The sequence below is a fragment of the Euleptes europaea genome, chromosome 21 (genome assembly GCF_029931775.1).
Source record: "Euleptes europaea isolate rEulEur1 chromosome 21, rEulEur1.hap1, whole genome shotgun sequence".
Taxonomy (NCBI): domain Eukaryota; kingdom Metazoa; phylum Chordata; class Lepidosauria; order Squamata; family Sphaerodactylidae; genus Euleptes; species Euleptes europaea.
This window is the reverse complement of record NC_079332.1, coordinates 7005836-7032857: the sequence shown is the minus strand read 5'-3', so window position 1 is coordinate 7032857 and position 27022 is coordinate 7005836. Positions and strand designations below refer to the sequence as shown.

At 47.3% G+C, this 27022-nt stretch overlaps 1 protein-coding gene across 1 annotated transcript in view; it reads right to left on the bottom strand.

The window, feature by feature from the left end:
- Positions 1-20609, bottom strand: part of FOXK1 (forkhead box K1) — a 43629-nt gene extending 23020 nt beyond the window's left edge. The window contains exon 1 of the mRNA XM_056866587.1: positions 20399-20609. Coding sequence (XP_056722565.1) covers positions 20399-20547 — 149 coding nt within the window. The 5' untranslated portion in view covers positions 20548-20609. The remainder of the gene's footprint in view (positions 1-20398) is intronic.
- Positions 20610-27022: the final 6413 nt, after the last annotated feature.

Below are 27022 nucleotides of genomic sequence, written 5' to 3'. Positions count from 1 at the left end.
TACTTCCTCAGAGCTTCCTCCACCGACTCAAGCAGGGAACTTGACATGATTAAAGTCCGCCATCTGAGCCCGGGCCTCTCCCTCTGCCTGCCCGGGTTTAGACTGCAGGGCTCCTTTGCATGGAGAACGGGACCTTGATTACCTACCGTGAAGGTTCCTTCTCTTCTGAGGTAGGAAGGGCATCTTGGAGACAGATGGGTGATTCCATTCCTGGTGCTAAGGTAGGCAGGAAGCAGAAAACGTTCACCCCACTTTCTGTTTCCTGCCTGGAATCACCCTCTGTCTCCGCTTTCCTTCATCGCCTCCTCCGTTTCGTCCTACCTGCACGCCGCAGTCACCACTGCTGCCTCTCCTCCGTGTCCCTCCTCCAAGGGGGGGGCGAGGAGGGCAGCCACAAGGGAGAGCCTTTTCAGTATATGGAATGCCCTCCTATTGGAAGTCTGCACACACACACTCATAGAATCACAGTTAGAAGGGACCACCAGGGTCTTCTAGTCCAACCCCCTGCACAACGCAGGAAATTCACAACTACCTCCCCCCCACACCCCCAGTGACCCCTACTCCATGCCCAGAGGATGGCCAAGATGCCCTCCCTCTCATGAACTCCCTAAGGTCATAGAATCAGCATTGCTGACAGATGGCCAGCTAGCCTCTGCTTAAAAACCTCCTTGGCCTCCTTTTGCCAGCAGCTACAGCTCTGGACATCTATATGGACATCTACATGGACAAGATTCTTGGCCGAGCCGCTGGGTTTCTCTTTGGGTTTGGCGTGTGCCGCGGCGAGTGTTTGCTGGGGTCTGTGCTCTTGTGCTGGGGACTGGGGTTTCATCGCCAGAGTTCTACTGTTTTGATTTTATTGTCATCTGCCTTGAATGCACTGCAGAGAGGTCGGGTATAAATATTTTGAAGAAATAAATTCAGCGATAATGGTTCTTCCAGAGTTCCTTGCTGGCGGCGAGAATCTCTCCCGCTCCACATTTTGCTTGTTATTCAAAAGACAGAATTTGTCAGCTGTGCTGGAGGGGGAAAGCTGGAGACATCTCCAAATTCACCCAAATACACTACAGGCATAACGTACACTCAAATATGTCTGGTCTGTAATGGCTGCCCTAGATAATCCTGGCGGTCTTTAAGGCAGCTGCTGCAACTTCGGACTTCTCTCTGTTCTATACCAAAGCAAAAGTTTTAACCTAATGTCAAACCCCCATAACAGATCCCGATTGTTGAGAAGTATAAATGCCGTGATACAAATGATGAAAAAAGTAAATAAATGATGACAATAAATAGTGATCCACACAGTAACTAATTCTTTCACTTCCAACTCTCACACTTATTACGGGACACTCATGATCCGCAGTACTGAATTTGAATTATTTGCATTTAATTTTTATTCTCGCCAAGTCGATTCTGTCAGTAAAACAGGACAAAAGGAACAGAATTTACTGGATTCATAAACCGGGAGGACAAAGAACAAGACGACTGTCATACATATTAGCCTTTTCACGCAAGAGGTGCTGTAACAATCCCTCCATAACAGCAAAGCAAGCAGAATCTTACTTAAGACCACCCTGCCGAACGATACCAAAGTTTTCCCACTCTAGCAAGCTGTTTGCTTTCCTACACCCTCCTGAACCCCCTGCCTGGGTGGGAGGGTAGGATACAATGAGGTCATTTTGGGGGGCAAGGATATGGAATAGCCTCACCTCTTCTCGCTAGATAGGCACACAGGATCTTCGCCCGAGGAGGGCACGCGCTACCAGGGCCATTTGTGTTCTGTGGCTGTCATTATCAAAAGCTGGAGATACAATACAACCAAGCGACAGAGAATGGCTCCCCCAGACACATGAAGCAGCTGCTAAAACTACTAAGCACATCAAAGTTAGCCCGGGGAATCAAGGAAAACATGCTTGAAAAAGCATTACGCTGCCTAATGGATAATTTAGGCTTGGATCCATAAATACAGAAATGCGACTAGAATGCACAATCCCGAAACAACCGTTAGCATGAATGTGTGGCATCAGGCAGCAATGAATCATCTGGGGTTTACTCATTCGTTTCAGGCAATCGGATCTGAAAACCACCTTCGTTAGCTACATTCCTACTTGTAGACAATACTGACTTTGATGTACCATGGGTGAGGAGGGCCCATGGCTCAGTGGGAGAGCATCTGCTTGGTTTGCAGAAGGTCCCAGGTTCAATCCCCGGCATCTCCACTTAAATGTACTAGGCAAGTAGGTGATGTGAAAGACCTCTGCCTGAGACCCTGGAGAGCTGCTGTCAGTCTGAGTAGACAATACCGACTTTGATAGACCAAGGGTCTGATTCAGTATAACTTCCTGTGTTCGTGGCGCACGCGCGCACACACACACACTCACAAATATTGTCTACCTGATTTCATTTCAGGGAATAGAGGATATTACCTCTACTATGTACTTTAAGTTTCACTGTGACCTGCCTCAGGTTCCTTACGGGAACGCAAATTTGCTGTGTGCCTGCTTGGGTTCCCCCTTTGCCTTTACTCTACCCCCCCCCCACCTCTGCCCCACCAGCGAAAGAGGACCAAGCTCAAAAGTATTTCCTGCATTCCATTGAGTGTTTCCAAAGGGCCTTGTCCCTTTGGTAATCCTGCCATAGCAACCCGCAGATTGTGTTTGCGAGGAATGTCGTGCCGTGGGGAGCAGCTCCAATTGGGAACCGCTGATCCTGCAAGCTACAAGCATTTCCAACCCCTTATGTTTCTTTGCTAACAAGTCTTGGATGGTGGGGGAAAGAGAGGGTGAGAGAGAAAATCGAGGACAAATCTGGAAGCATCCGCCAAGTACTATTAATTGTTTTCACTAAGACACATTTTGTTGACACATCTCACCATAGGGGACGAGCACACACAATCACGCGTGCGCACGCACATAACCCCCCATCCTCTCTGCTCCCCACTCTCCACAAAAGAAATCTGAAAAAACTGCACAGCATAGCATGCTATTGTAAAACTGATGGGGAGATGTCTTCAGTATAGCAACACACACATTTAGGCCAAGAGGATCCAACTCTAAAATATTATCTTTAAAAAGCCCCAATTACACACCGCGACTTCTCTTTTATGAACACCAATTAAAATCAGAGGCAATGAACACTTCCATTTGGATCTGTCAGAAAAGGGGTCAGTGGGGTACTTGCGCTATTTCACTGTTGAAACACTTTCCACAAGCCTGCTGGGGAAAAGGCATTTTTAGCAAAGCTGACAGCTTTGGAAGCAATTTGATATCGGCGACCCTCAGAGAACGGCGGCTTGCTGGACTCTTACGGAGAGGTCCGCAAACGTCAGTAGATATTACTGGGGGAATACAGCGAGTGAATTTCCTACGTCTGCCTCGGGAGTAGGCCTAGACAGACGGACAAAATACCAAAACCAGCAGCCTGGTCTCCCTGAAACAAACATTCTGGCAACAGCATTCAAAAGCAGAGGACATCCTCCTCTCTGCTCACTACCAAGATCCATTGAGGACATCCTCTTCAAGGCAATCATCTCAAAGTCCAAGCCCTGCAGCCGCCTAAGGGTCGGAGCAGTTGTGTCTCCACCTAGTCTTGACTTTTCAAGTGAATTTGTTTTATTCTATTCGGCGCATGTGATCCACCCCACATACACAATCCATTACAACTGTTGATGACCTGCAAATGCTTCTTTTCCAAGCCCGGGGCCCGATACTTTTCCTCTTAAACAGCAACCCTTATTTTGTAAACTGCAAAGTCTCAGCAAAGTCCCGGCATTGCAAGTGTGGACTGGTAATGAACGTTTTACTTAATTTTACATTAAGGATTCTTTAAGCAGTACCCGCCTTCATAGAACAGAGTACAAAGAAGCACACAGATTTCCTGCCTGCCTCCTCGATAGTTCGTGTGAAGGAAACACTAGAAAACCACTTTAAAAAGAGTGAAACCCACACCCCAATAGCATGCAGTGAAGTTCAGATACAACTAAATCACGCTGGGTTACCCATTGTCAAAAACAAACATTGTTAAACTCGGTGGCCCCTTTATTCGTTCTGTTGCTTGCTGGATAGGCTTTTGTTGTATTGCAACTTATCCTGGGGAGTCTTTATGGGAAGGTGGCATATGCATACTGTAAATTAAAAAAAAAAAAGGCCCACAGTTTAGTTGAAGCCGTCGTTCTTTTGCTGACTTTGAAACCCCACCTTTATCAATTTGACTAAACAGGTGAAATCCTGAAAGGTTATCTCTCCCTTGTACGCTGCACACCTGAGTTTTAAAAGTTTTCAGGGAACCAAGCAAAGCCACATACAGATCCAGTTTTCAACATAATCTTAGTTCCCACCAGCAGCAACTGGATTTATGGACATTCGTTCCGATTTCAGCAGTTTTCGAGATGGAACATTGGCACTGCGGGGCAATGACTCAGCGAAGACGGTTACAGGAACCCACCCTTCGAAACACGAGCGTCATGCCAACTTCTCCGCTTCTGGGGGTTGTCTGTCGGTGGCGGCAGTGCAGGGAAAACAAAGAGGAAGCGCGGCGATTGCATCACAAGGTGTCTTCTCGTTTCAAAGACCAGAGCCTGTTTCAAAAATATCCCATTCATTCAGAATTGGACGAGGCAGCCACAAGAGATTTTTTAAAAAGCCTTGGTAAGAATTCCGTGTCAAGTGATAAAGACAAGAAGACAGTGTTGAGGAGAGAGCCAAACACTGTGAATTTAGAGCACATTATTCTGAGATGTCCACATCACAAGGAGGCCAGATTAAAATAGCTTCAGCCTGCGCTTGATGGCTTTCTGGGCGAACCCGATGAAATTAAACTGGAAAACCTATCGTCCGATAAAAATCACTGGGTATCCAGACAAGTTGCTAAATTTTGCCTCGGGATATGTAAGACTTGGGAAACGATAGTAAAGCTGTTGTAAAGTTGTAGACTTTTATTCTTCCGTATTGTTTTAAAGCTGGAACTTTTGTTAAATCTTGTTATAACTTTTGTTATACTGGTCAAAGACCGCAATAAATTTTAGACAGACAGACCTAGAGCTATCCTACATTATCAACAATTTCACACGCACACAGAGCCTAAGATGCACCCAAAGATCAAATGTTCCCCAAAGAACAGCGCTGAATACAGAAGGCTGCTTCTCAAAGGGAGAATCGGCTGAAATCCCTCCCACCTCTATCTCTTGGCACAAAGTATTCCACATGTTTTAAATAAATTCATAAATACCGTTACTCATCCAAGAGATGGGGGGGTCTGATTCCCCCCTTCTGGCTGCAGCCCCTACGCCCCACAACTCTTTGCAGCGGGTTTCCACGGAGGCGGCTGCTAGAAGGATGATTAAACAGCCCTTCCGAGCTCTTAGGTGCGATAAAGCATCATCAGAAGGCTATCAATGCTGTCATTATACAACAGGACAGTGTCACCAAAAGACTTAAAGATGCTGACGAGCCCGGAATGTGTGCTGTATCCTCTCGGTAATTATTATTATTGATCCCACTGAAGACAATCCTTAAAAATTAGTTTTACAGCCTGGCCACTCAGATATAGACAAGAACAGCCCGTAATGGTGATGAAGACGTTAACATTTACTCGTTCGCGAATACCCATCTTGGGAGGAGACTGGTCACAGAATCTTGGCGGTCGGGTTTGAAGCTTAAATGAGCAGCGCATGCTCAAAGGCCGCAGACGCAACCACAGTAAACCTGCCTATTGACCTTTGCTTCTTTGTCCTCATCCACAACCCCTCTGAATTTGATAACACTTTATACTTTCAGAGTAATGGTATAGCCACAGCATGAGAATATTTTCATGGTTGACTTATGCGTCCTCAGCTCTTGCCCATTACTGTGCTCGAGATTTATTGATGACATTTTCATCCTCCAGATGCATGCTACAGAGGCTCTTGAGAGATTCCACCCACACTTTCACCCCAACATCAACCTCGGCATGGACCATACAATGCAACAAGCACATTTTCTGGACACCAGTGTAAAACTTTGCAATGGACAGATAAAGGCCGCGTACACTAGGGTGGCACACTATCCAGTACATACAAATCTGGTAACCCATTTGGCCTTCATGGGATCTAGCATTACAGTAGACCCACATTCCACATGAAAAAATGATCCTATCCTTCACTTTCTGTGACGCGTGCCTCCCTCTCTCTCACACACAGACACCCTTATACCAGTGTGGTATAGTGGTTAAAAGCAGTGGTTTTGAACTGGAGAGCCGGGTTTGATTCCCAGCTCCTCCACATGAGCGGCGGAGGCTAATCTGGTGAACTGGATTTGTTTCCCCACTCCTACACATGAAGCCAGCTGGGTGACCTTGGGCTAGTCACAGCTCTCTTAGAGCTCTCTCAGCCCCACCTACCTCACAGGGTGTCTGTTGTGGGGAGAGGAAGGGAAAGGTGATTGTAAGCTGGTTTGATTCTCCTTTAAGTGGTAGAGAAAGTTGGCATATAAAAACCAACTCTTCTTCTTCTTAATGACTATCCATCACAGCACAGTATCGACGTATATACACTAAATATTTTCAGCATTTCCAACGCGGCTAGTCCCCACTTCTCACAGCTAAGGGCAGCAAATGAGGCATGAAGAATATCCTGGAGGATGATAAAGTATAGCAATTTCAGATACCAGAGAAGAGGAGTTCCTACACTGACCGATTCCTCTCGGTCCCACCCCAGCACCTGCTTTTCAAACTTCACAATAGCGCTTCAGGGGTCAGGAGGCAATATGTAACATCTAAGGAGGGAATGCCACTCTGGGGACACACACTCTCTTCTGTGACTACACCAATCCCTCCTCGTGGAATAAATGTCCATAAGATGAACATCTGGAGCTCTGTCCTGCAGGCAAGAAAGAGCTTCTTCGCCATTTTGAACTACCGGGCTCCTCGACGGTCAGACACACCAGACTACCTTGTGGTCAATGTTTGGGCACAAACCGTCGATTCTGGTCAACCCAATTCACCCATCAGGTTCCCAAGAATACCGCCTTTCATTCCCCAGAAAAGACTGTGTCTGTCTCTCACATTTATGCTGTTAACTTTTGGATGTTAACTTCTGTATGCTGTTAACGGTCATGGTTCCCCCAATGAAACCAGGGACTTGCAGCTTGTTGAGGGTGCTGAGAACTCTCTCTATACCCTTGTGCTCAGTAACACTACATATTTCTAAAGATTGAACGGGAAAAATGCACACAGATGCTTCGTTCAGTGTTAATAGCAGATTAACCACTGAGCCGAGCCCTCTCTCTCTCTCTCTCAAAACTGAAAAAACAAATATCCAACTACCTAGGAACAAGCAATGGTGTAAGGCTTCGGTGATCACTTTCTGTACTCTGCCTCCCGGCTTTCCTGTGTCAATATCTCTTAACACTGCTGTTTGAACAATGTTTAATAATAAACAGATCTGGACAAGCCCAAGAAGAAGATGGAGAGAGAGATCGTGGCTCCGCTCAAAGCGATGGTCCACAACCCCGCAACTGCCACAGGAACGGATTTCGCCACTCCTTAAAAAGCTGCGTTTGTGTGTGGGGAATACACCAAGAACAGGACTTGAGTCCAAACAGACAGGGACAGTGATAAAGTTTATTGTCTGCGGCCGAAGGCCATCACAATCCGCCATACAAAACATTAAAATAACGTTAGAATAACGTAAAATAACATTTAAATAACTTTAAAACAGTCTGACCCACAAGAAACTAGTATTTAAATATGTTAAGTTCCCTGATTAAAAACAGCTTTTGCTCGGATTTTCTTAGCTGCTAAAGGAAAGAGTAGACACTTTGTAGAAAACATCGGGACTGGCGTCCGATAGGAGAAAGAGCAGCTTCTCTGGATCTGGAGAAAGATTCAGGCCCTTTAGAAACGCTCCCAGAAATTTAAGTCTGGGACCTATGTAAAGAGGACAGAATAAGGTGTAACGGATTAGATCCTCTGGAGCGGCTCCACAAATACATAGGCGAGAGGCCCATGGTGTTCGGGAGTAACGTCCAGCTATCCAAGCAGTTGGCATGTTTTGAAACCGGAGGGAGGTAAAAGCTATTCTGAGGTTATGGAAGGGGACACTGGGTCCAAACAGACAACAGAAGCCCCTGTTATCTGAAACCCTTCTCAGAATCTGGTGGTCCCTGCCATCTCCAGCCAGTTTCCTTTCAACAGACTCTTTGGCGGTCAATTACACTGCCACACAAGTCAGACATTTCGGGCAGCACACGGCCACTGGACAAGTTCGCTTTAGTCAGTATGCAATTCTTTTGGTCGATTCCTAAGACCCAGCTCCAAATTTGGCCGGCACTCACAAATATACTAAAGGTAGTGACGGATCATCTTTCATCTGTCAAACCCAGAAAGAGGCCTGAACATTCGACAGGCAGGCTGGTTTCCTACTGGACACGAGGAAACCCCCCCCCATTCAAGCCAGCTGTTACATTGCAATATCAAGCACTGCTACACCACTCAACCGATTTAGAAGGGTGTAACTCTGTTTAGGATTGCACTGTGCCTGTAGTAATGTGACCAGGTTATACCACCACCCCCATCCTGGGAGCCCCCCCACCCCCCGTCTAGCCACCCCTTCATCCCCACGCACAGAGAAGAAGCATACCAAAGAGGAGACATATCATATGCTCGGAAGCAGTACATTACTTCTACACATCTGTTCATAAAAGTGTGGTGCTGGGGTGGGGGTGGCGTGGGGAGCTTCGCATTACCATACAGCATCCCCAGGTCCTCAACCATTTCAAACTGCTCCCTGGAGTAGCAAAATGCAACCATTTAAAGAGACCAGTTCATAAAGTAGCGTAATAGCAAAATCTCCAAGGGAGAGGCATTGCGTTAGCATCTTCCTTGGACTCACCAGGCTAATTTAATTGTTATGTAAATTAGGCGTGCTACGCCATCAACTTTCTCTTAATGGGCCATTCATCACTGCAAACTTTTCTTTGAAGGAGCCAGCTGCTCTCCCACAGAGGTCTTCCCAAACATCCTCCGATCCCAAAATATGCAGAATTATCCTAAAAGGGAAATGTGAACATAAAGGTAACGGAAGTCCCCTGTGCAACCAGGTCATTCCTGACTCATGGGGTGACGTCACATCCCGATGTTTACTAGGCAGATTTTGTTTATGGGGTGGTTTGGCTATGGGGTGGTTTGGCGTTGCCTTCCCCAGTCGTCTACGCTTTACCCCCAGCAAGCTGGGTACTCATTTTACCGACCTCAGAAGGATGGAAGGCGGAGTCAACCTTGAGCCGGCTACCTGAACCCGACTTGTGTCGGGATAGAACTCAGGTCGTGAGCAGAGCTTTTGACTGCAGTACTGCAGCTTACCACTCTGCACCACAGAAATATATTAAATCTGTTTCAATGCTTCGGCCAGGAACAAAACTAACCTTTAAATGCGCTACAGGTTACTTGCAGCTGGGCCCACAAGCTAGTTAACAACTTATGACAGAGTTGCATGCGCTAAATGTAAAAAAAAAAATACAAATAAACCACGATGCAACAGGTTGACCCAAATTCTGAACCCCAAATAAATCATGCAGATTAAAACAGATCTTCATATATTTTATTTTTTTGTGCCATCTATTCCAAAATTTTGTGTGAAGAATGCACAAGACCACCCTATATCATGCAATATATAATCCTAACAGGAGTTACCCCTTTCGAAGACCTAACTCTTAGAACTGCTGTGTCGGTACCTGGGGATTTTCAGGTTTTATTGTTGTTTTGTTGTTTTTATATATCCAAGTTGTTAGTAGCTTATGGCTATAAAGGCAGGCAGGTTCCATCCCGCACAGAGTAAATCCTAGTGCATATTTTTGAAAAGCGGTGTGTATGTGTGTGGCAAAAATCAAAGACATATGTGCAGTATGTGGGTGGTCAAAAGGGTATCTTAAAACTCTTTTTGTCCTTTTTTTCTGGGATGGTGGGAACAGTGGTTAAGAGCGGTGGACTCTGATCTGGAGAACTGGGTTTGATTCCCCACTCCTCCACATGAGCGGTGGAGGCTAATCTGGTGAACTGGATTTGTTTCCCCGCTCCTACACACAAAACCGTCTGGGTGACCTTGGGCTATTCACAGCTCTCTCAGCCTCACCTACCTCACAGGGTGTCTGTTGTGGGGAGGGGAAGGTGATTGTAAGCCGGTTTGATTCTCCCCTGGCAGAGAAAGTCAGCATATAAAACCGAACTCCTCTTCTTCTTGTTGTTTCCCAACCCCTGACAGGAGGTAAGCAGCTGTCCTCTACACCAGTTGAAGCTTCCAAGTCATCTCCAAGAGCGGCCCAACACACAGCAGTAGCCAAGCCTGGAAGTCATAGAAGCATAGGATGACCACAGCTAGATCTGCCTGCCCTAAAAAGGTTGTGGCCGTAAGGAGGGCCCACATTGACCAGTCCTAGGAGGGAGGCTAGGAAGCTGCCTCATACAGAGTTGGTTTTATCAAGGTCGGTATTGCCTGCTCTAAATGGCAACACATCTCCGGGGTCTCAGGTAGAGGTTTCCCCAGACCTGATACTTTTAACTGGAGGTGCTGAGACCTTACGCACACAAAGCAGATGCTCTACCACTGAGCCACAACCTCTTCCATCCAACACTGGCCGTACCTCTTCTAATTTACTGTCAACCCTGTGTGAATTAAGGAACCATTCTAAAGCAGGGCAAGGAGGGAGCAGTAGGGAAAACCCAGAAAGCACACAAGCTGCATTCTCAACCACAGAGGCCACATTTCCATTCGGAACTGGAGACAGGAAACGGGCTCCTCCAATGTGTGCAGCTCGAAGCCAAACAGGGATCGGCTCTGTTATGAATTTCAGGATACAGCCCCCGTTGGCTCCACAAACATAGAACACACAGGCACTGCTGGCTCTGAAGGCTGGAGCCAGAAGTCGCTCCAGAGTGAAGTCAGCGCCCATGAGGTGGTTTGGAGAGATCCATCCCAGAATAAACAGAAGCCGGCCGGAGACAGCTGTGCAGTTCTCCAGAACGACTTTGCCACTACCCAAGAGCCTATAACTCTTGTCTTTCTTTTCCTTTAAACTGTATCTCAAATTTATCCACAATCCTGGTGGTTTCTTTCTTTCTTTCTTTCTTTTTAAAAATCATTTTATTAAAATTTTGTTAACAGAATTACAGTAAACAAAATAAAGAAAAAGGGAAAAATGAAAAACAAACACAGAGACAAAAAGATACTTCCATTTTCGTTTGTATTGAATATAAACCTAATTAAGAAATTACAACCTGTTCTCTAGCTACATATTCAAAATTATTTATTAATTATTCTTACAACTAAAAAATCAAACTTTTCTCTGTCATACCTATATTCTTATTCTTCTACTCTTCAAACCCACAACTCATCAATTCGTTCTTTTCCGTATTACGCAAAAAGTCCATAAATGGTTTCCAATTTCCCACAAACTTAGGTAAGTTATTTTCTCTGATCAAAGCAGTCAGTTTGACCATTTCTGCTAATTCTAACATCTTGACAAGCCATTCTTCTATTGTAGGTATATATGGATGTTTCCATTTTTGCGCATATAATCCTGGTGGTTTCTAACAACTATGAACACAAGAAGATCACCTCAACTGAATTTGGACCGAAGGACAGCCAGCTTTCTAGTTGCATCAGCGGCTCCAATCGGTCACTGTCTGAAATCTTCACAGTCAGGCGTGAACGCAAGTTTTCTCAAAATGTTCTGTCCCTAATATTCTGCATCCAAACTTGAAGGTTCCATTTAACTATCACTAAAAACTGTCAATGGAGACCCAGCATGGTGTAGTGGTTAAGGTGTCAGACTAGGACCTGGGAAAAGGTAAAGGTCCCCTGTGCAAGCACCGGGTCATTCCTGACCCATGGGGTGACGTCACATCCCGACGTTTCCTAGGCAGACTTTGTTTTACGGGGTAGTTTGCCAGTGCCTTCCCCTTTACCCCTAGCAAGCTGGGTACTCGTTTTACCGACCTCAGAAGGATGGAAGGCTGAGTCGACCTTGAGCCAGCTGCCTGAAACCAACTTCTGTCGGGATCGAACTCAGGTCGTGAGCAGAGCTTGGACTGCAGAACTGCCACTTACCCCTCTGCGCCACGGGGCTCCTAGGACCTGGGAAACCCAGGTTCAAATCCCCACTAGCGCCATCAAAGCTTGCTGGGTGACCCTGGGCCAGTCACACCCTCTCAGCCTGGCAAGTATTTGGATGGGAGACCTCCAAGGAATACCAGGGTCATGATGCAGAGGCAAGCAATGGCAAACCACCTCCCAACGACTCCTGCCTTGAAAACCCTAGGGGGTCGCTGTAAGTCAGATGTGACTTGACGACAAAAAAAAAACAACCCAACAACAACTGTCAATAGACCCATCCTCACTAAACCTTCAGGCATTATGAAAGGCTATGGTCTACAATACAGTGACTTTGATCAACGAAGAGCCTAAAAGTTATTTAAGTGTAGACGCACAAAAGCTGAACTCTATTGAAAAGACAATGACTAGAACACGTTATGCAATACAAGCACAGCTGTGTGCCTACTATTATTCCTATTTAGAATAATTCAGAATCACTTTTTACCTGAAAAAAAGAGCTGTTCTGTAGGATTAAAATAATTGCATGCTTTCATCGACAGAAGAATCAACCCAACTGCTCTCTCCCCCCAGCACAGGCAGTTCTCTTCAATTAGGGAACAAGATAACTGTCCTTGCCTCCACTTTCTAGCAGAAATATAAACTGTATGACAGCTTGTACCAGGGACTTGTCTTACAAAAGCTGGCTTGCAAATCAACAATGCTTTGACGAAATAAGCACCAAAAATATACATAGTAGAGAATCACTTAAAACAGTTGAATCTTTAACAACATGGGGCATGACCTGGTCAAAGCTGAGAACCCACCCCTCACCCCCAATGAACTGCACTGGATTTTGGCCATGGTGTTTTCATAAACATGCACTGAACGCAGAATAATCTTAAAAGGAGGCCAGATGGAAATCTTTCTAGTTGAGTTTCAGTAGTGGAGTCAATGGGAAACAGAACACCAGAGGAAAATGTAAACCAGGTATGCAGACAGCCTTTCAGAGGCGGCTCTGGTTTTACACTGCCGGTTATGTGGTGAACGCAGTTCCTCACAGAACAGGGCTTAGTGTTTTTTCTTACCCGGGACGCGCATACAGAGCTGCATCCTGAGAACATCATTTTAACCCCACGAATGGAGTGTCCCCACGGTCTGTGAGGTCATCAAAACACAACAGAGACTTGACATCATTAAAGGTGGCGCGTTTCAGCAAGAAGCCTTCGGCCATCCTAGTTACAAAGTGCAGAGGTCATTTTGAGTTTTCTGAATGCCTGTTTCTTTTACAGCGACGTGGAAAAGAAAAGGAACACAAGAGAGTGAAGTCCACTTCTGTCTGGGCTTGCAAAACACGCCCACTTTCCCGCCTGGATCCTCTAGAGTCCCTACACAAAACCAAAACACTGGTCACTGCATATGGAAAAGCAAATGCAGGTCAAAGCATCGCTCCAGGTAAGAGTGGCTGGCTCATTGTACAGCATTACGAACACAGCAATCTACAATCCAAGAATCCACCAAAGAAACCCTAGCTGAGATCAAATGCTGTATTCCTACACGCTGAAGACAAATCAAGCCACTGTGGAGGAGGAGGAGGAGGAAGAAGAGTTGGTTTTTATATGCCAACGACTTTCCCTACCACTTAAGGGAGAATCCAACTGGCTTACAATCGCCTCCCCCTCCCCACAATAGACATCCTGGGAGGTAGGTGGGGCTGAAAGAGTGTGACTTGCCCAACCAAGGTCACCCAGCTGGCTTCATGTGGAGGAGTGGGAAAGAGTGTTACTCGAATTCATGCAAATTAAGCAATATTTGCACATTTTAAAAATGATTTCCCTACCACCAGAGCAGTGAAAAGTCGGTAAAGGGAAGACCACTGTGACCCAGATTCAGAATAGGGACTTGGAAGATGAAGTAACTGCCCTGCCCGGTTCGTATCTTTCCTGCTTGAAAACCATGCTCTGAGCTCCGGCTTCACAGCCTTCAGAATATTTTCTTTCTAGTGGGAGGACCAGAATCAACGCTGAGATTCTCAGCAAGGAACGCAACACAAAACGTTCCACGCCCACTGTGTACACTACAAATAGATCTATGTCTAGAATGAACAGCGCCCTACAGTTTGGGGAGGAATTTCCTCCTAAATAATCCATTCACACTTTTACTTCCAGGCCTGCCTTCCAGCTGAGCTTCTTCTTAGTCAATGACATCTAGGAAAGCAGCTTCCCTTTTTAGTGCTCGGACCTTAGTTATTTTTTGCAGTTAGGTCCTCTCATTCGTGAAATGTACACATTCAGCAACGACAGCAGCCGTGAAAGATGACCCGGCTGATCAGTGGTGACGTTCTGACTGAGGCTAAGCATAAATTCACACGGCCTGTCCGAGCAAGGCAGCCTAAACCCATTATGCATTATCCCTTTGGGAAGGTTCAGTACCCAAAGACATGCTCTGTTTTGACTTGGGAAGGATGACAGAAACATACCAACTCGTGTCATTTTCTTAACCCAGCCAACACAGAAGGGAAGTGTGTTCCGACTCATGGCGACCCTATGAATCAATGTCCTCCAAAATGTCCTGTCTTTTGACAGCCTTGCTCAGGTCTTGCAAATTGAGGGCAGTGGCTTCCTTTATTGAGTCAATCCATGTCTTGTTGGGTCTTCCTCTTTTCCAGCTGCCCTCAACTTTTCCTAGCATGACTGTCTTTTCTAGTGACTCTTGCCTTCTCATAATGTGACCAAAATACCATAGCCTCAGTTTAGAAGGGAAGAGAGGTTGCTACAATGCTCTCATTCTGCCATGAATTTCCTGTAGTTCAGCATCATCATCATAATCCCACACCAGCATTCTCCAAGTACAAATCATATTACAGCCAGAGATTGTCTGACTGTCACATCTCATGTCTACAAGTGTATGTACAATTTCATAGCAGTACATTTAAAAAAATGCATCAAAACATATTTTCTATACCTTTTAGCCGGTGGGATAAGATTTATAGCACAATCCTATGCAAAGTTACTCCAGTCTAAGCCCATTGAAATGAATGGGCTTAGACTAGAGTAACTCTCCTTAGAATTGCACTGGTAGTCAGAGATACATAACCAGCCAACTCTTTGGCAAGCCAAATTAAACATTCACATGGAAGAGACTAGTTAATATTGGAATAAAAACAATATCATTCGCCAGACTTGGATTGAAATCCCTCCTCAGCCATGAATTCGATAAGCAATTTGCCACTGCTCCAGCCCCAATCTGTAACATGGGAGCAAACATGAATGTGTTGGACTAAGATCTGGGAAACCCAAGTTAAAATCCCCCCTCTGCCATGGCTGAGTGACGGGGAGGGCAGTCACACACTCTCAGCCTAGCCTACCTCTCAGGATTGTTGTGAGGACAAAACGGAGGAGAGGAGAACGACGTAAGCCACTTTGGGTATCCATTGGGGTGAAAGGCAGGATATAAATAAGGTAAATAAATAAACATCTCCTTTGCAGCATTATATAAACATGAAAAGTGTAAAAAAAAATACTTTGCACATTAGAAGAGAACCTTATTTTCAACCATCTGGGTGAATCACTGCTCTCTTGGTAACAAACATGATTCGAAGAACACAACCACAACCTGGCAGGAAACTAGAGTCCATCTACTTGAGAGTTCAGTTTCCCACAGTGGTTGCAGCGCTCTCTACCATCTGTCTTCTGTCAAAACCGAAAGATCTCATTACGAATTATATTTAAACAAAAAATTATGTAACTCGGAAAGTATACGTTGATTTGTTTTGTCTGTTTATTATTTTATTTTTTTACTGCCGTTTGCTACAGGCACAAGAAATAATATCCTAGATCAACCTCTCCCGTTTTTTTTTTTTTCCACCAGCGGGGGAAAAAAATACACACTTCATGCACTATTCACGGTTGAATAACAATAGCCAGCTAGAGGCATTTCTGTGTTTGAGGCCTGAACCTGGGCAGGCCCTAGACGATGCAGGAAAAACTGGAATTGTTTACCTGCAAGAAACCAGAGGGCAAATTCCATTGGGGGGGGGGGAAGGTTTTACAACTCAGGAAGGGAGGGGCGTGGAGTTTATTTACTCTGATCATAAACAGTGGCTGAGAAAGCATTTTATTGCTCAAGACTTGGAGCTGCATAGAAATTAGTAAACGGACCAGTCCCCTTGTAAGGGCTTGAAAGGAAAAAGGGGTTTCTCACAAATCACAAACCAGCTGAAGGGACATGCTTCGCTGGCAGCATACTTACAATCTAGTGAAAGAAGCAACCAGGGAGAGGAGAAATTTATACAAGTAAATCAAGAGCTTAGGGAAGACTTACAAGCAGGCCCCTGGCTCCAAGAAGGGAGGAATAAGAATGCTTGTTTTACAAGGAGAAATTAATTACAGCTGGCACAGTCCAAGGGTATCGCCATCTAAAAAGAAATATTTCAAAGCCCTAATTCCTCCGAGGAAGCAGATAGCTGGGGATTTATAACCAAACTACTAAACTCAAGAAAACAGCCTGCAGATAAAGTCACTTACTTTAAGAACATTTATTAAACAGGAGAGCAGCAAGAGTCATGTGGCTGAGGTGTGCCGGTGCCAAAGGTAGACTGAGCTGTACACTTCCCCACCCCTTCCATGTTTTGACAGAAGTGTGTCATGCACCCAAGCAATGTTGCATCTGCCAAAAGACATCCCAAAGCAATATGATAAGACCTCCCCTCCCAAAAAAACGATTTGTCAATGGTTTTCCAACTCTCGCTGCTTGTTGGCTGTATGGCCCCAGGGCTCTGTGGATTCCCGGACACGCTCTAGGTGCACACACAAAAAACTACTCAGGACTGTAGGACTTCGTTGTCAAGCCCTGCGTGAAATGAACATATGTGCTGGGACACACCAGATGCTTTTTTGTGGCTGTGCGGTGCTGGAGAAGACAGGTGATGTTTTGGAAGCTTCTCTTTCAAGGAAGAGGAAGTAGAAGAAGAAGAGTTGGTTGTTATATGCCGACTTTCTCTACAACTTAAGGGAGACTCAAACTGGCTTACAACCCTTCCCCTCCCCACAACTGACACCCTGTGAGGTAGGTGGGGCTGAGAGAGTGTGACTTGCCCAAGGTCACCCAGCTGGCTTCATGTGTAGGAGTGGGGAAACAAATCCAGTTCACCATGTTGGCCTCCGCCGCTCATGTGTAGGAGTGGGGGATCCAACTCGGTTCGCCAGATCAGAGCCCACCGCTCTAAACCACTACACCACGCCGGCACCAAGCTTGCCTTCCATTACATACCTCCTCAATGAAGAACCCCTTACAGAAATTCAACACCCCCCCTCCGATCCTCTGTAAAAAGAGTTTGAAAAGCGCTGCTACGTGCTGCTGGGGTGGAATGCCCCAGGTGATCCTGAACGCTACTGAAAAGGGCATGCAACCACTTCAAAGCAGGAAGCGGAGAGAAAAGATACCTGCATATTTTTATTAGTCTAAATAATAAAAATAAATAAATAACGAAGGGAAGCTTGAGCCTAAGCATCTCTGAAAGTTAACCACTGTCTATAGCTGCCACAGGGGAAATCTCCCATTTACCTAGCAAATAATTGCCTATTTAAAAGAACTTCCCATTTAAAAACAAACAAAAAACCCCTTTGGTATGAATTTCAAGGAAGGAGCCAATGAGGAAATCCAATAAAACGTTTTGCCCCCAGACTCTTAAATTTTGCGATGGATGTGGTTGACACTGTTTTTGCTGGAAGTCCATTCAATTATTTCCCCCCTCCCCAGTACTACCCGTTTGTTCTTATTTTCCACCCCCTCCTGATTTCTGACATGTCTGAGCTATTCTTTATACCTCAAAACTTGTCGGAGCTGAGAGTCAGAGCAAGCCAAGCACCGCAGGGCCTCTGATACACATGCAGAGTAGACTGCATTTCTGGCACTGGTGAAAAGAGCTTGCAAGCACCGATTTATATTAATAAGCAGACAGCGCTTAGTTGTCTGAACTGGGACGGTGGGTGGGGAGAAGGTGTAGGCATGCGTGAGCCCCAGCATCTATTCATTCTGTTAAGAAACAGACAGCGCCTGCCAATTGTACAGTAAGGCAGTAAGCCAAGCAGGCGTTCGATCCCAGCGTCGATTTACTCTGTTCACAAATATAATTTGCTCACCTGGGATGGGGGAAGGGACAGGTGTCAGTCCCAGGACCTATTTTATTCATCATGACTCCAGTTTATTCCATCAAAGAGAAATGAGCCAAATACAGCCACTGGCCCTAACTTAAGCCACTAATTTTGCATTCCTCGAGAATGGAGGTTGTTCTCTTACATCCCCAAAAACATCCACATTACACAGGTGGGTTTCCCATAAATGGGGGGGGGGTGTTCCTGCTTCTGTGTATCCCCCGAGGGATGCCTCTTTTCCATGACTTGCAAATCACCTCAAAACCGAGCATGTATTTCACCTTCAGTGGATGCCCATTTTTTCCTGTCCAACCCACATGTGGATTTTCCAACACCCCCCCCAGTTCATGTGTGATTTTTTTCCACTCAGAGAAGAAAATCCATGCAAATATTTATGTGGCGGTATTCCCCCCCGCCGTACATATATCATGTGCCAACCACATCTGGATTTCCCCCTTCAGAATAAGCACACCCCCCAAATTTCTTCCCCTAAAATCCACTCATAACTTCCCCCTCAAATGAGGATGGTTTTGGGGAGGGGGCCTGTTGTTCAGCTAGATTAGAGCACCTTAAAGAACAAGATTTTTGGGATGTGAGCTTTCGAGATACCATGGGTACCTGACGAAGGACGCAAGCTTATACCCCAAGAATCTTGTTGGGTCTCTAAGATGCTAATGGACTCGAGTCTAGAACCCTCAACTGAGAGACCCTTTCTTTCCCTGCAAACCCCCCCCACACGGCTTTTCTCCTTCAAAGGAGGCACCCCATTACTCCCTCTCCCACCCATGCATTTATTGAATCCTTTCTCCCACCCACCCCAAATATGCATGCATTTCTTCTCAATGTGGGCATCTCTTCCCCTCTCAAACCCATGGGTGTATTCTCTCTTCCAGAGTGGATGCGCCATTATTCGCCACCACCACTTGTTTAATGTCAACACAGGGGCCGTTTAACTCCACGCAAATGCATTGCATTTCCCCTTCAGAATGGGCAACCATTATTTCCCTACCCCAAAATCCACGCAAGCATTCAGCATAAGTACCCCTTTCCCTAACCCAGGCGTGAACGTCCCCCTCAGAGCGGACACCCCACTATTTCCCTCCCCCCGTCCCCCCAAATCCATGCATTTATTTCCCTTCTACATGAGTGTCCCTTTCTCAGTGTGGGAGTCTCTTCTTAAACACCCCATAACCCAGGTGTGAGAGTCCCCCCTCAGAGAGGGCACCCCACTATTCCCCCCCACTATTTCCCTGCCCCCATCCCCCAAAACCCATGCATTTATTTCCCTGCTACATAAGGGGTCCCTTTGGGGGCGTCTCTCCTTCAGCACCCCCTAAGCCATGCGTGAGCGCCCCCCTCCGAGAGGGCCCCCCACTATTTTCCCTCATCCCCACCTCCACTATCTCCCCCACCCCACTATTTCCCTGCCCCTGTCCCCCAAAACCCATGCATTTATTTCCCTGCTACATAAGAGGGGTCCCTTTGGGGGCGTCTCTCCTAACCTCAGAGAGGGAACCCCACCATTCCCCCCCACTATTTCCCTGCCCCCGTCCCCCCAAATCCACATCTCTCCTTCAGCACCCCCTAAGCCACGCGTGAGGGGCCCCCTCAGAGGGCCCCCCACTATTTTCCCACCCCCACTATCTCCCCCGCCCCTGTCCCCCCAAATCCACACATTTCTCCCCTGCTACATAAGGGGTCCCTTTGGGGTCGTCCCCCACTTTCCCCCTCGTCCCCACCCCCACCATCTCCCCCACCCCCGTCCCTCCAAAACCCACGCATTAATTCCTTGCTACGTAAGAGGGGCACCCCACTATTTCCCCCCGTCCCCCCACTATTTTCCCCACCCCCGTCCCCCCAAAACCCACACATTTATTTCCCTGCTATGTAAGAGGGGTCCCTTTGGGGTCGCCGCCCCCAAACTTCGAGGGGGCACCCCGTTATTCCCCACAACTATCTCCCCCACCCCCACAATCTCCTTGCCCCCGTTCCCCCAAAACCCACACATTAATTCCCTGGTACATAAGAGGGGTCCCTTTGGGGGCGTCTCTCCTAACCTCAGAGGGGGCACCCCACTATTTTCCCCACCCCCGTCCCTCCAAAACCCACGCATTAATTCCCTGCTCCATAAGAGGGGCCCCCCACTCTTTCCCCCCGTCCCCCCACTCTCGTCCCACCCCCCACTCACCGGGGGGGCAGGGGGAGGGCGGGGGCGCCGCGCCGCTGGAAGGCGCCGTCGACGAAGACGCCGTTCTTGCCGAGGCAGCGCAGGTAGAAGTGGGGCGGGCGGCAGTGCAGCTCCAGGTGGCGGCGCGACACGAAGCTCGAGCGGCCCATGTCCACGTCCACCGCGCCCCGCGACGAGTTGCGCCCGATCGTCACCGGCGCCCGACGCACCACGAACTCCCAGTCGCGGCCCTGCAGCCGCGCCAGCGGGCCCGCCGGCCAGGCCTCGGCCCCCGCCTCGGCCCCGGCCCCGGCCGCCTCGGAGCCGGGCGCAGGCCCCGCCTGAGGCGCCGGCCAGGCCCCGGACCCGGCCCCGACCGCCGCCATGTTCGCAGCCAGCCAGCCAGGCCAGGCCTCACCGCCGGCCTCCGGGGCGGGGCCGCGGGCGGGCGGGCGGGCGGGCAGCCGCCTTCCCCGGCTTCCACGTCGGAGGCCGGAGGAGGAGGAAGAGGCCCCGCCTCCTCCGCCCCGCCCGCCCGCCGGCCAACCGCCCTCCAACCGTCGCGGAGCGCGCGGGGGACGCGCCGCAAGAGGCGTGCGTAGCGTGCGTGCGTAGCGTGGGGGGTTGTACACAAACAAACAGGAGGCAGCCCCCCCCCCCGTCCTTGGGTTGCGATTGCGAACGTTGGGGTTGGGGGTAGGGTGGGGTGTGCAGCACGCGCATGCGCGACACGTGGTGCATAACGAGGAGGGGTTTCCCACAAACTCCTTGGGTTGCAATTGCAAAAATTGTTGGGGGGGGCGGGGTAGGGTGCGGTGTGCAGCACGCTCATACACAACACGTGGTGCATAACGAGGGTTTCCCCCCCCCCACAAACTCCTTGCAATTGCAAACATTGTGGGCGAGGGATAGGGTGGGGTGTGCAGCACACGCATACACAACACGTGGTGCATAACAAGGGGGGGATTCACAAACTCTGGGTTGCGATTGCAAACATTGGGGGGATAGAGTGGGGTGTTTTGCACACGTACACAACACGTAGTGCATAACGAGGGTGTTTTTCCCCCACAAACTTGCGATTGCAAAAATTGTTGGGGAGGGATAGGGTAGGGTGTGCAGCACACGCATACACAACACGTGGGGCATAATGGGGATTCATAAACTCCTTGGGTTGCAATTGCAAACATTGGGGGGGGATGGGGTGTGTGCAGCACACGCATACACAACACGTGGTGCATAACGTGAAGGGGGATTCACAAACTCCTTGGGTTGCAATTGCAAAAATGGGGGTGGTGGTAATAGAATGGGGTGTGCAGCACACACACACACACACACACACACAACACACCTCAAGAGTCATGCATAACCAGCCAGGTGGCAGGAAGCGAGGGTGGGGGGATACACAAACAGGCTCCCTCTGCCAGCCTCCTCCCCTACTTGCTCACTCCTCCCTTGGGTTACAGTTGCAAAAATTGGGGAGGGGGGTAATTGAGTGTGGGTGGGTGTGCAGCACACACACCCTTTCACGGCAGGGGCAATTCTAGTCTACAAAAATAAAAAAGGGAGCTTTCAGTCGCCCTGTAAAGCTTGCCCGAGGTGCTTTCGCACACACTGAATAATACACTTTCAGTCTCCTTTCAGTGCACTTTAGCGATCGTTTGCAAGTGGATTTTTGTTTCGCACAGTAAGATCCAGATGCAAAGCGGAATGAACGTGCATTATCAGTGCGAGTGAAAATACTGTTCGCAGCGACATTGACTTCCAGTGGACCAGAGCCGTGGCAATCTGAAAAGCAGGGCTCTAGTCCCCAGTGTTTTATTCCAGCAAAGCTGGTTGCCGGCATCTTCAGATGCACCGCCGGAAAACTAACCAGGTTTAATCCCAGAGTAAACTTTATTCGGAGGGATTCGAACCGGCAAGCCAAATCTACATTCCACAAACTCGCTAATTAAAATAAGTGATGGCTTCATGTCGTGTCTGAATTGGGTTTGTGCTTTTGTTGCTCAATCTATTTTAAATGGCTGTCAGTGTTCTCGACAGTTTCAGGTGGAAGCCACCTGAAAATTCGAGTTCAGTAGCGCCTTAAAGTAGGCCTTTATTATAACAAAATTGTTCAGGGAAAATGCTTTAATAAAAGGAAAGAGACTGGACTATACTACCCCATATAGTATGTACTATCTGTCGCTGTACGTATTCTCTGGTTTTGTCATTTCTACGTGGTTTAATATGCATGTTAATACCGTACCTACGCTTTGTTTCAACTTTTTACTTGGTTTTGATTTCCACATCCTAATCCTACGACGTTGCTTATTCAATGTCTCGTCCTATTGACTGCATTGACTCACACGGCGTAATCCAATTTGCATCTTCAGTGGGAAAGGCGGACTATAAATGATGTACCGTAAATAAATAAAACCGAAGCCAACAAACGTTTTCCAGGGTATAAACTCACTTGGTCAGAGCCAAATAGAATGGAATTTGGTTGTCATCAGCTGGTTTTGAGCTTGACTGTGAATTCAGCACAGTTACATCATTGTAAACCCACCAACGTCACTGGAATTAGGATGCATATGCAGTTATATGCTCAGGCAACCTCATTCAACTCATGCTTTTTCACAGGTAAATCCCACTGTTTTCAGAGGGACTTATTCCCAAGTAAATCTGCAAACTTAGGCGTTATTTCAGATGGACGTGGGAATAAAAGGGGATGAACAGCCACCAAATTTTGATCCGGGAAAACTACGTGTGTGAAGGGCAGGATTAAACGTAGCAACCACCTTTCCCAATCAGGCGAGCGGCCCTCTTCCTGTAAGTGAAAATTAAAATGTCTGGAGATCTGATGTGATCTGCCATGTCTCCTCCGTTTGTGACCTCAGGCACAGTTGGATGTCGTAAGAACCCTTTGCCTGACCTGGAAGGTCTTCTTGCTGAACCGGTTGTGTAAGGATTGGTTGGGATTACTCCGTGAAGAGGAGGAAAGCATTCTGCATATGCCCAAAGGCACCCTATCGTTGCATAGGATTCAAGGCTGAAATAAGTTCTGGCTGACATTTATCATGCAGAGAGACATATAGTTAAATACAGGAGAAAAACTCCAGCCCTTTCCCCCCCCCCTTTGATGGGGTGAGGCCAACTTCCCCTTTCAATTGGAATTCCGATTTAATCTTGCGTGTCTCCCCCCACCACCACCTCGTGCTTCAAGTGGAGCGCCTGCCTTTTAATTTAATGGCTTAAAGCGATGCTTGTATGATTCTGCAATTAAAGGTTTATGTGGTGTCCGACATAAATCAAACATCATTACAGAAAGGGTGGGGAAGCGGATTGGTGATGTTACAGACGTCAGCCAATCACTGCTGTGCACAGCTGGTTTCTGCTGGCGACAGCATCACTTTCCCCCTGCTTTCATTCTTGAAGGATATATATCAGAACAAAACACAGTGAATGCAGTTCCACAAAACTGCTCAAGTTTTGTACGTCTTCCAAGTAACCTTGCTCATGGCCTTCGGATTACCTAATTATACTGTTATTCTCACAGGTTACTTTGACAAGCATATTATCAAACGTATCTTCCTCCTCTGCTTGTGCATTAGAAAACTTGAAATAGAAATGGCTGCTTTATGCTGCTGGTCAACACTCAAGTGAATACCTCGACGAAGATATTATTTTTAAAGGGAATGCAAACCAGAGCTCCCACTGTGCACTTTTATTACCATGATTACAGGAAATTTCTAAGCATTTATGCATGCAAACAATCATTATGAGGCTTCATTATACAGCCATTAATCCAGTTATAGTCAGCTATCTGCATTTGTCTTTTTTCTTAAAACGGTTAACGCCTCCTCAGCCTCAGATCCTTTCACAGGGGACTTACCTGCATACATTGATCCAGGTGCCTTGCAGATGGAGGAAGTCTCTTTGCGCTGAGTATGTTAACGGAGATATCGCCGAAGGATAAATCAGAATATAATTTGGAACAGATTGTGGCCCTTGAACCCAAGCTCTCCCTAAGCTCTAGGATTCTAGCCTTCCTTCCTTTCAGAAAACAAGCACCAGAAACAGACCTAAGCCGTTTCCGCATGGGGATTTCCTTCCAGATGACACCTGGAAGCTCCTGCAATGAAAGGGAGAGTTCAAATGACGTTGCGTGCAATCTGAGCATGGCTGGTCTGACTCCTGATTTCCCCCCTTTACTCTGGAGAAGACGCAAACTTCATCCCCCCCTCCCCAAAATACAGAGAAGATGGGGCAGAGCTTCCTTCAAAATGGCAGACCTAAGCTCCACGTTCTCCACCCCCATCTTCCCAGCCTTTTCAAGGGCTTTTCTTGTTTCTTTACCGAGTAACACTACAGTATGGCAAGGGAAAAGGTTTTTTTGGGGGGGAGGGCCAAGAGGCAGAGATTGCAACAGATATGCAATCTAGTGCCACTGGTATGGGGCGTGAAGGCCACGTTCCTGCCCATTCTCCTGCTGCTTCCTGCTGTGGCAAAGGCATGTTTTCACACCCCTGCCTGGTAGCAGCCTGACAAATTTAAAAGCAACGTGACTGCCCAGTTATGGACAGCCTACACCCCCAAAGTCTTTAAGGAACTCGTGTGTAAAATGGCTGATCTCCTGAACAAAAAAAAAATATGAAATGTGTTGCTAAAATGGGAAAATAGCAAGAGTCCTCAGCATGGATTTTGGCTTCTCTGCCACCCGCCACCTGTCCCATGCGGATATGTTTTCACACCTGGTTCACTCCAGATCAAAAGGCGTCCTTGCAGGGCAAGGCTAAGCAGAGCGACTCCAGTCTAAGCCCTTCAAAAACAGTGTGCTTTGGCAGGAGCCGTTCATCACAGGATTTCACTGTTAAGCATCACCATTCGCTCCCTTTGGAGCCGTACTCCTCAAAACCCACCCCTCCTACAAAGCTCACGGCCCAATTCCTTAAGTCTCCATCCCCTGCTAAACACGTGTCCATGCTCAAGTGAAATGGGCAAGCGGCTGAGACACAACACACACACTGGATCTACACAAAGCAGGGGTAATGTTGTCGCTTGTGTTCGAAGATTGCCCTGCCAAGCCTAGGTGGGGTGAGTTTAGCACTCATTTAACGTGTTAAAGGTTACGGGGTGCGCCTGGATCCTGACCTGCTATGACGGAAGTAGGTTAGGGCAACTGCCAGGAGTGCTTTCTTTTTATTAAACACCCCCTCCCCATTTCTAGATTTGGCCGATCTCTCGCCGATCCATGCCACCGAAACCTCAAGTTAGACTACCGCAACATATTCTAAGTAGGGCTGCCCTTAAAACACAACCTGGACATTCCAGTTCCCGCAAAATGCAGCGGTTCATGTTTCGATTAGAGTGTGTACACATTTGATCACATAACCCTGATCCTAAAGCAACTCCATCGGTTGCCTGTTTGTTTCCAGCATTATTTATTTATAAATATTTCAACCCTGCCTTTCCATTGTGGCAGCTTCACAACTTTAAATTAAAACAGTCTGTACAATAAAACCTCATTAACTCCCACATCTTGCCCCCTAGGGTCAGGGGCCTGGCTCTTACCTTTGGAGCCCTTCGTGGCACATCCAAAGGGCCATCTCGCCTGGGCTAGGACCACGTGCACCAGTGCTTCTTGGTTGTTCTACGTTCATATACGGGGCTTTTTCGGTCCCGTCAGTCCATAGGAGGTAAGGAGAGTACCCTCCTGATCTTACAGATCCTGCAAAGATCCTATTTCAGAGAGCCTTCGACTAAGTTTGCTCTAAGCTTTGGTGATCGGGTCGGCTACTCTGTTGGTGTTGATGTTGTTTATTTTACTTTTCACGCTGTTGCAATATTCTAAGCTGTCTTGGTGCCCTGATTTCAGGAGAAAAGGTGGGGTATATACATAATCTTAAACAAACAAACAATCATTCATGGGAACAAAAGCATATCCTTTTCCTTGCGGATTCCGACTTCTCCATCCTTCTATGTCTCTTTGTCGTCTCTCTTGGGTTCATTTTTTAAGCTCCTCGGGGCACGTTCTTGTGCTTCATAAAGAGAAGTGCACAGGGAATGAGCAATATAAACACACACAACCCCCCACACACCCCACTTTTAGAGTAATGTTTCAATGGAGTTTGCTCCAGGAAAAACCTTCCAGATCTCAGGCAGCGCAGGAGTTGAACTATCCATTGTGAGGGGTCTAACAGCTCCATGTTGCCTTGTTGACTCAGCGCCCGGTGCCTCGGTATCACTGCGCTGTGCAAACAGGGAAGGCTTTCTAAGAGTGATAACAAGATATCGTTCCTTTCTGCTCTTCGACAGAGTATATGCTTAAGCCAAACAAACACGTCCTCGCTTTGTGCGAGATAAACGGCCCGATGCCGGTTAGAGCCGCTGTTTGTTTCTGAAGCTCAGTTTGGTGAAACTAGGGCTACATGTATTTGATTCTGAAATCTTGTTTGAGCACCAGAAAATACAAAGTCTAGCTTATGCTTTGCAGGAAACCTTCCCCGCTTCTGTAATTTAAAAAGCAGCCTTGGCAGAGGGAGAGAAGATGTGAACAGCGTACCGGCTGCGGGTTCGATAGCTAGGAGCCTTTCCCCACTAGCTAGTCAACACACCGGGAGCTGGTCATGAAAGCCTGTAATAATGGGCAAACCCTGACCCGGTGGA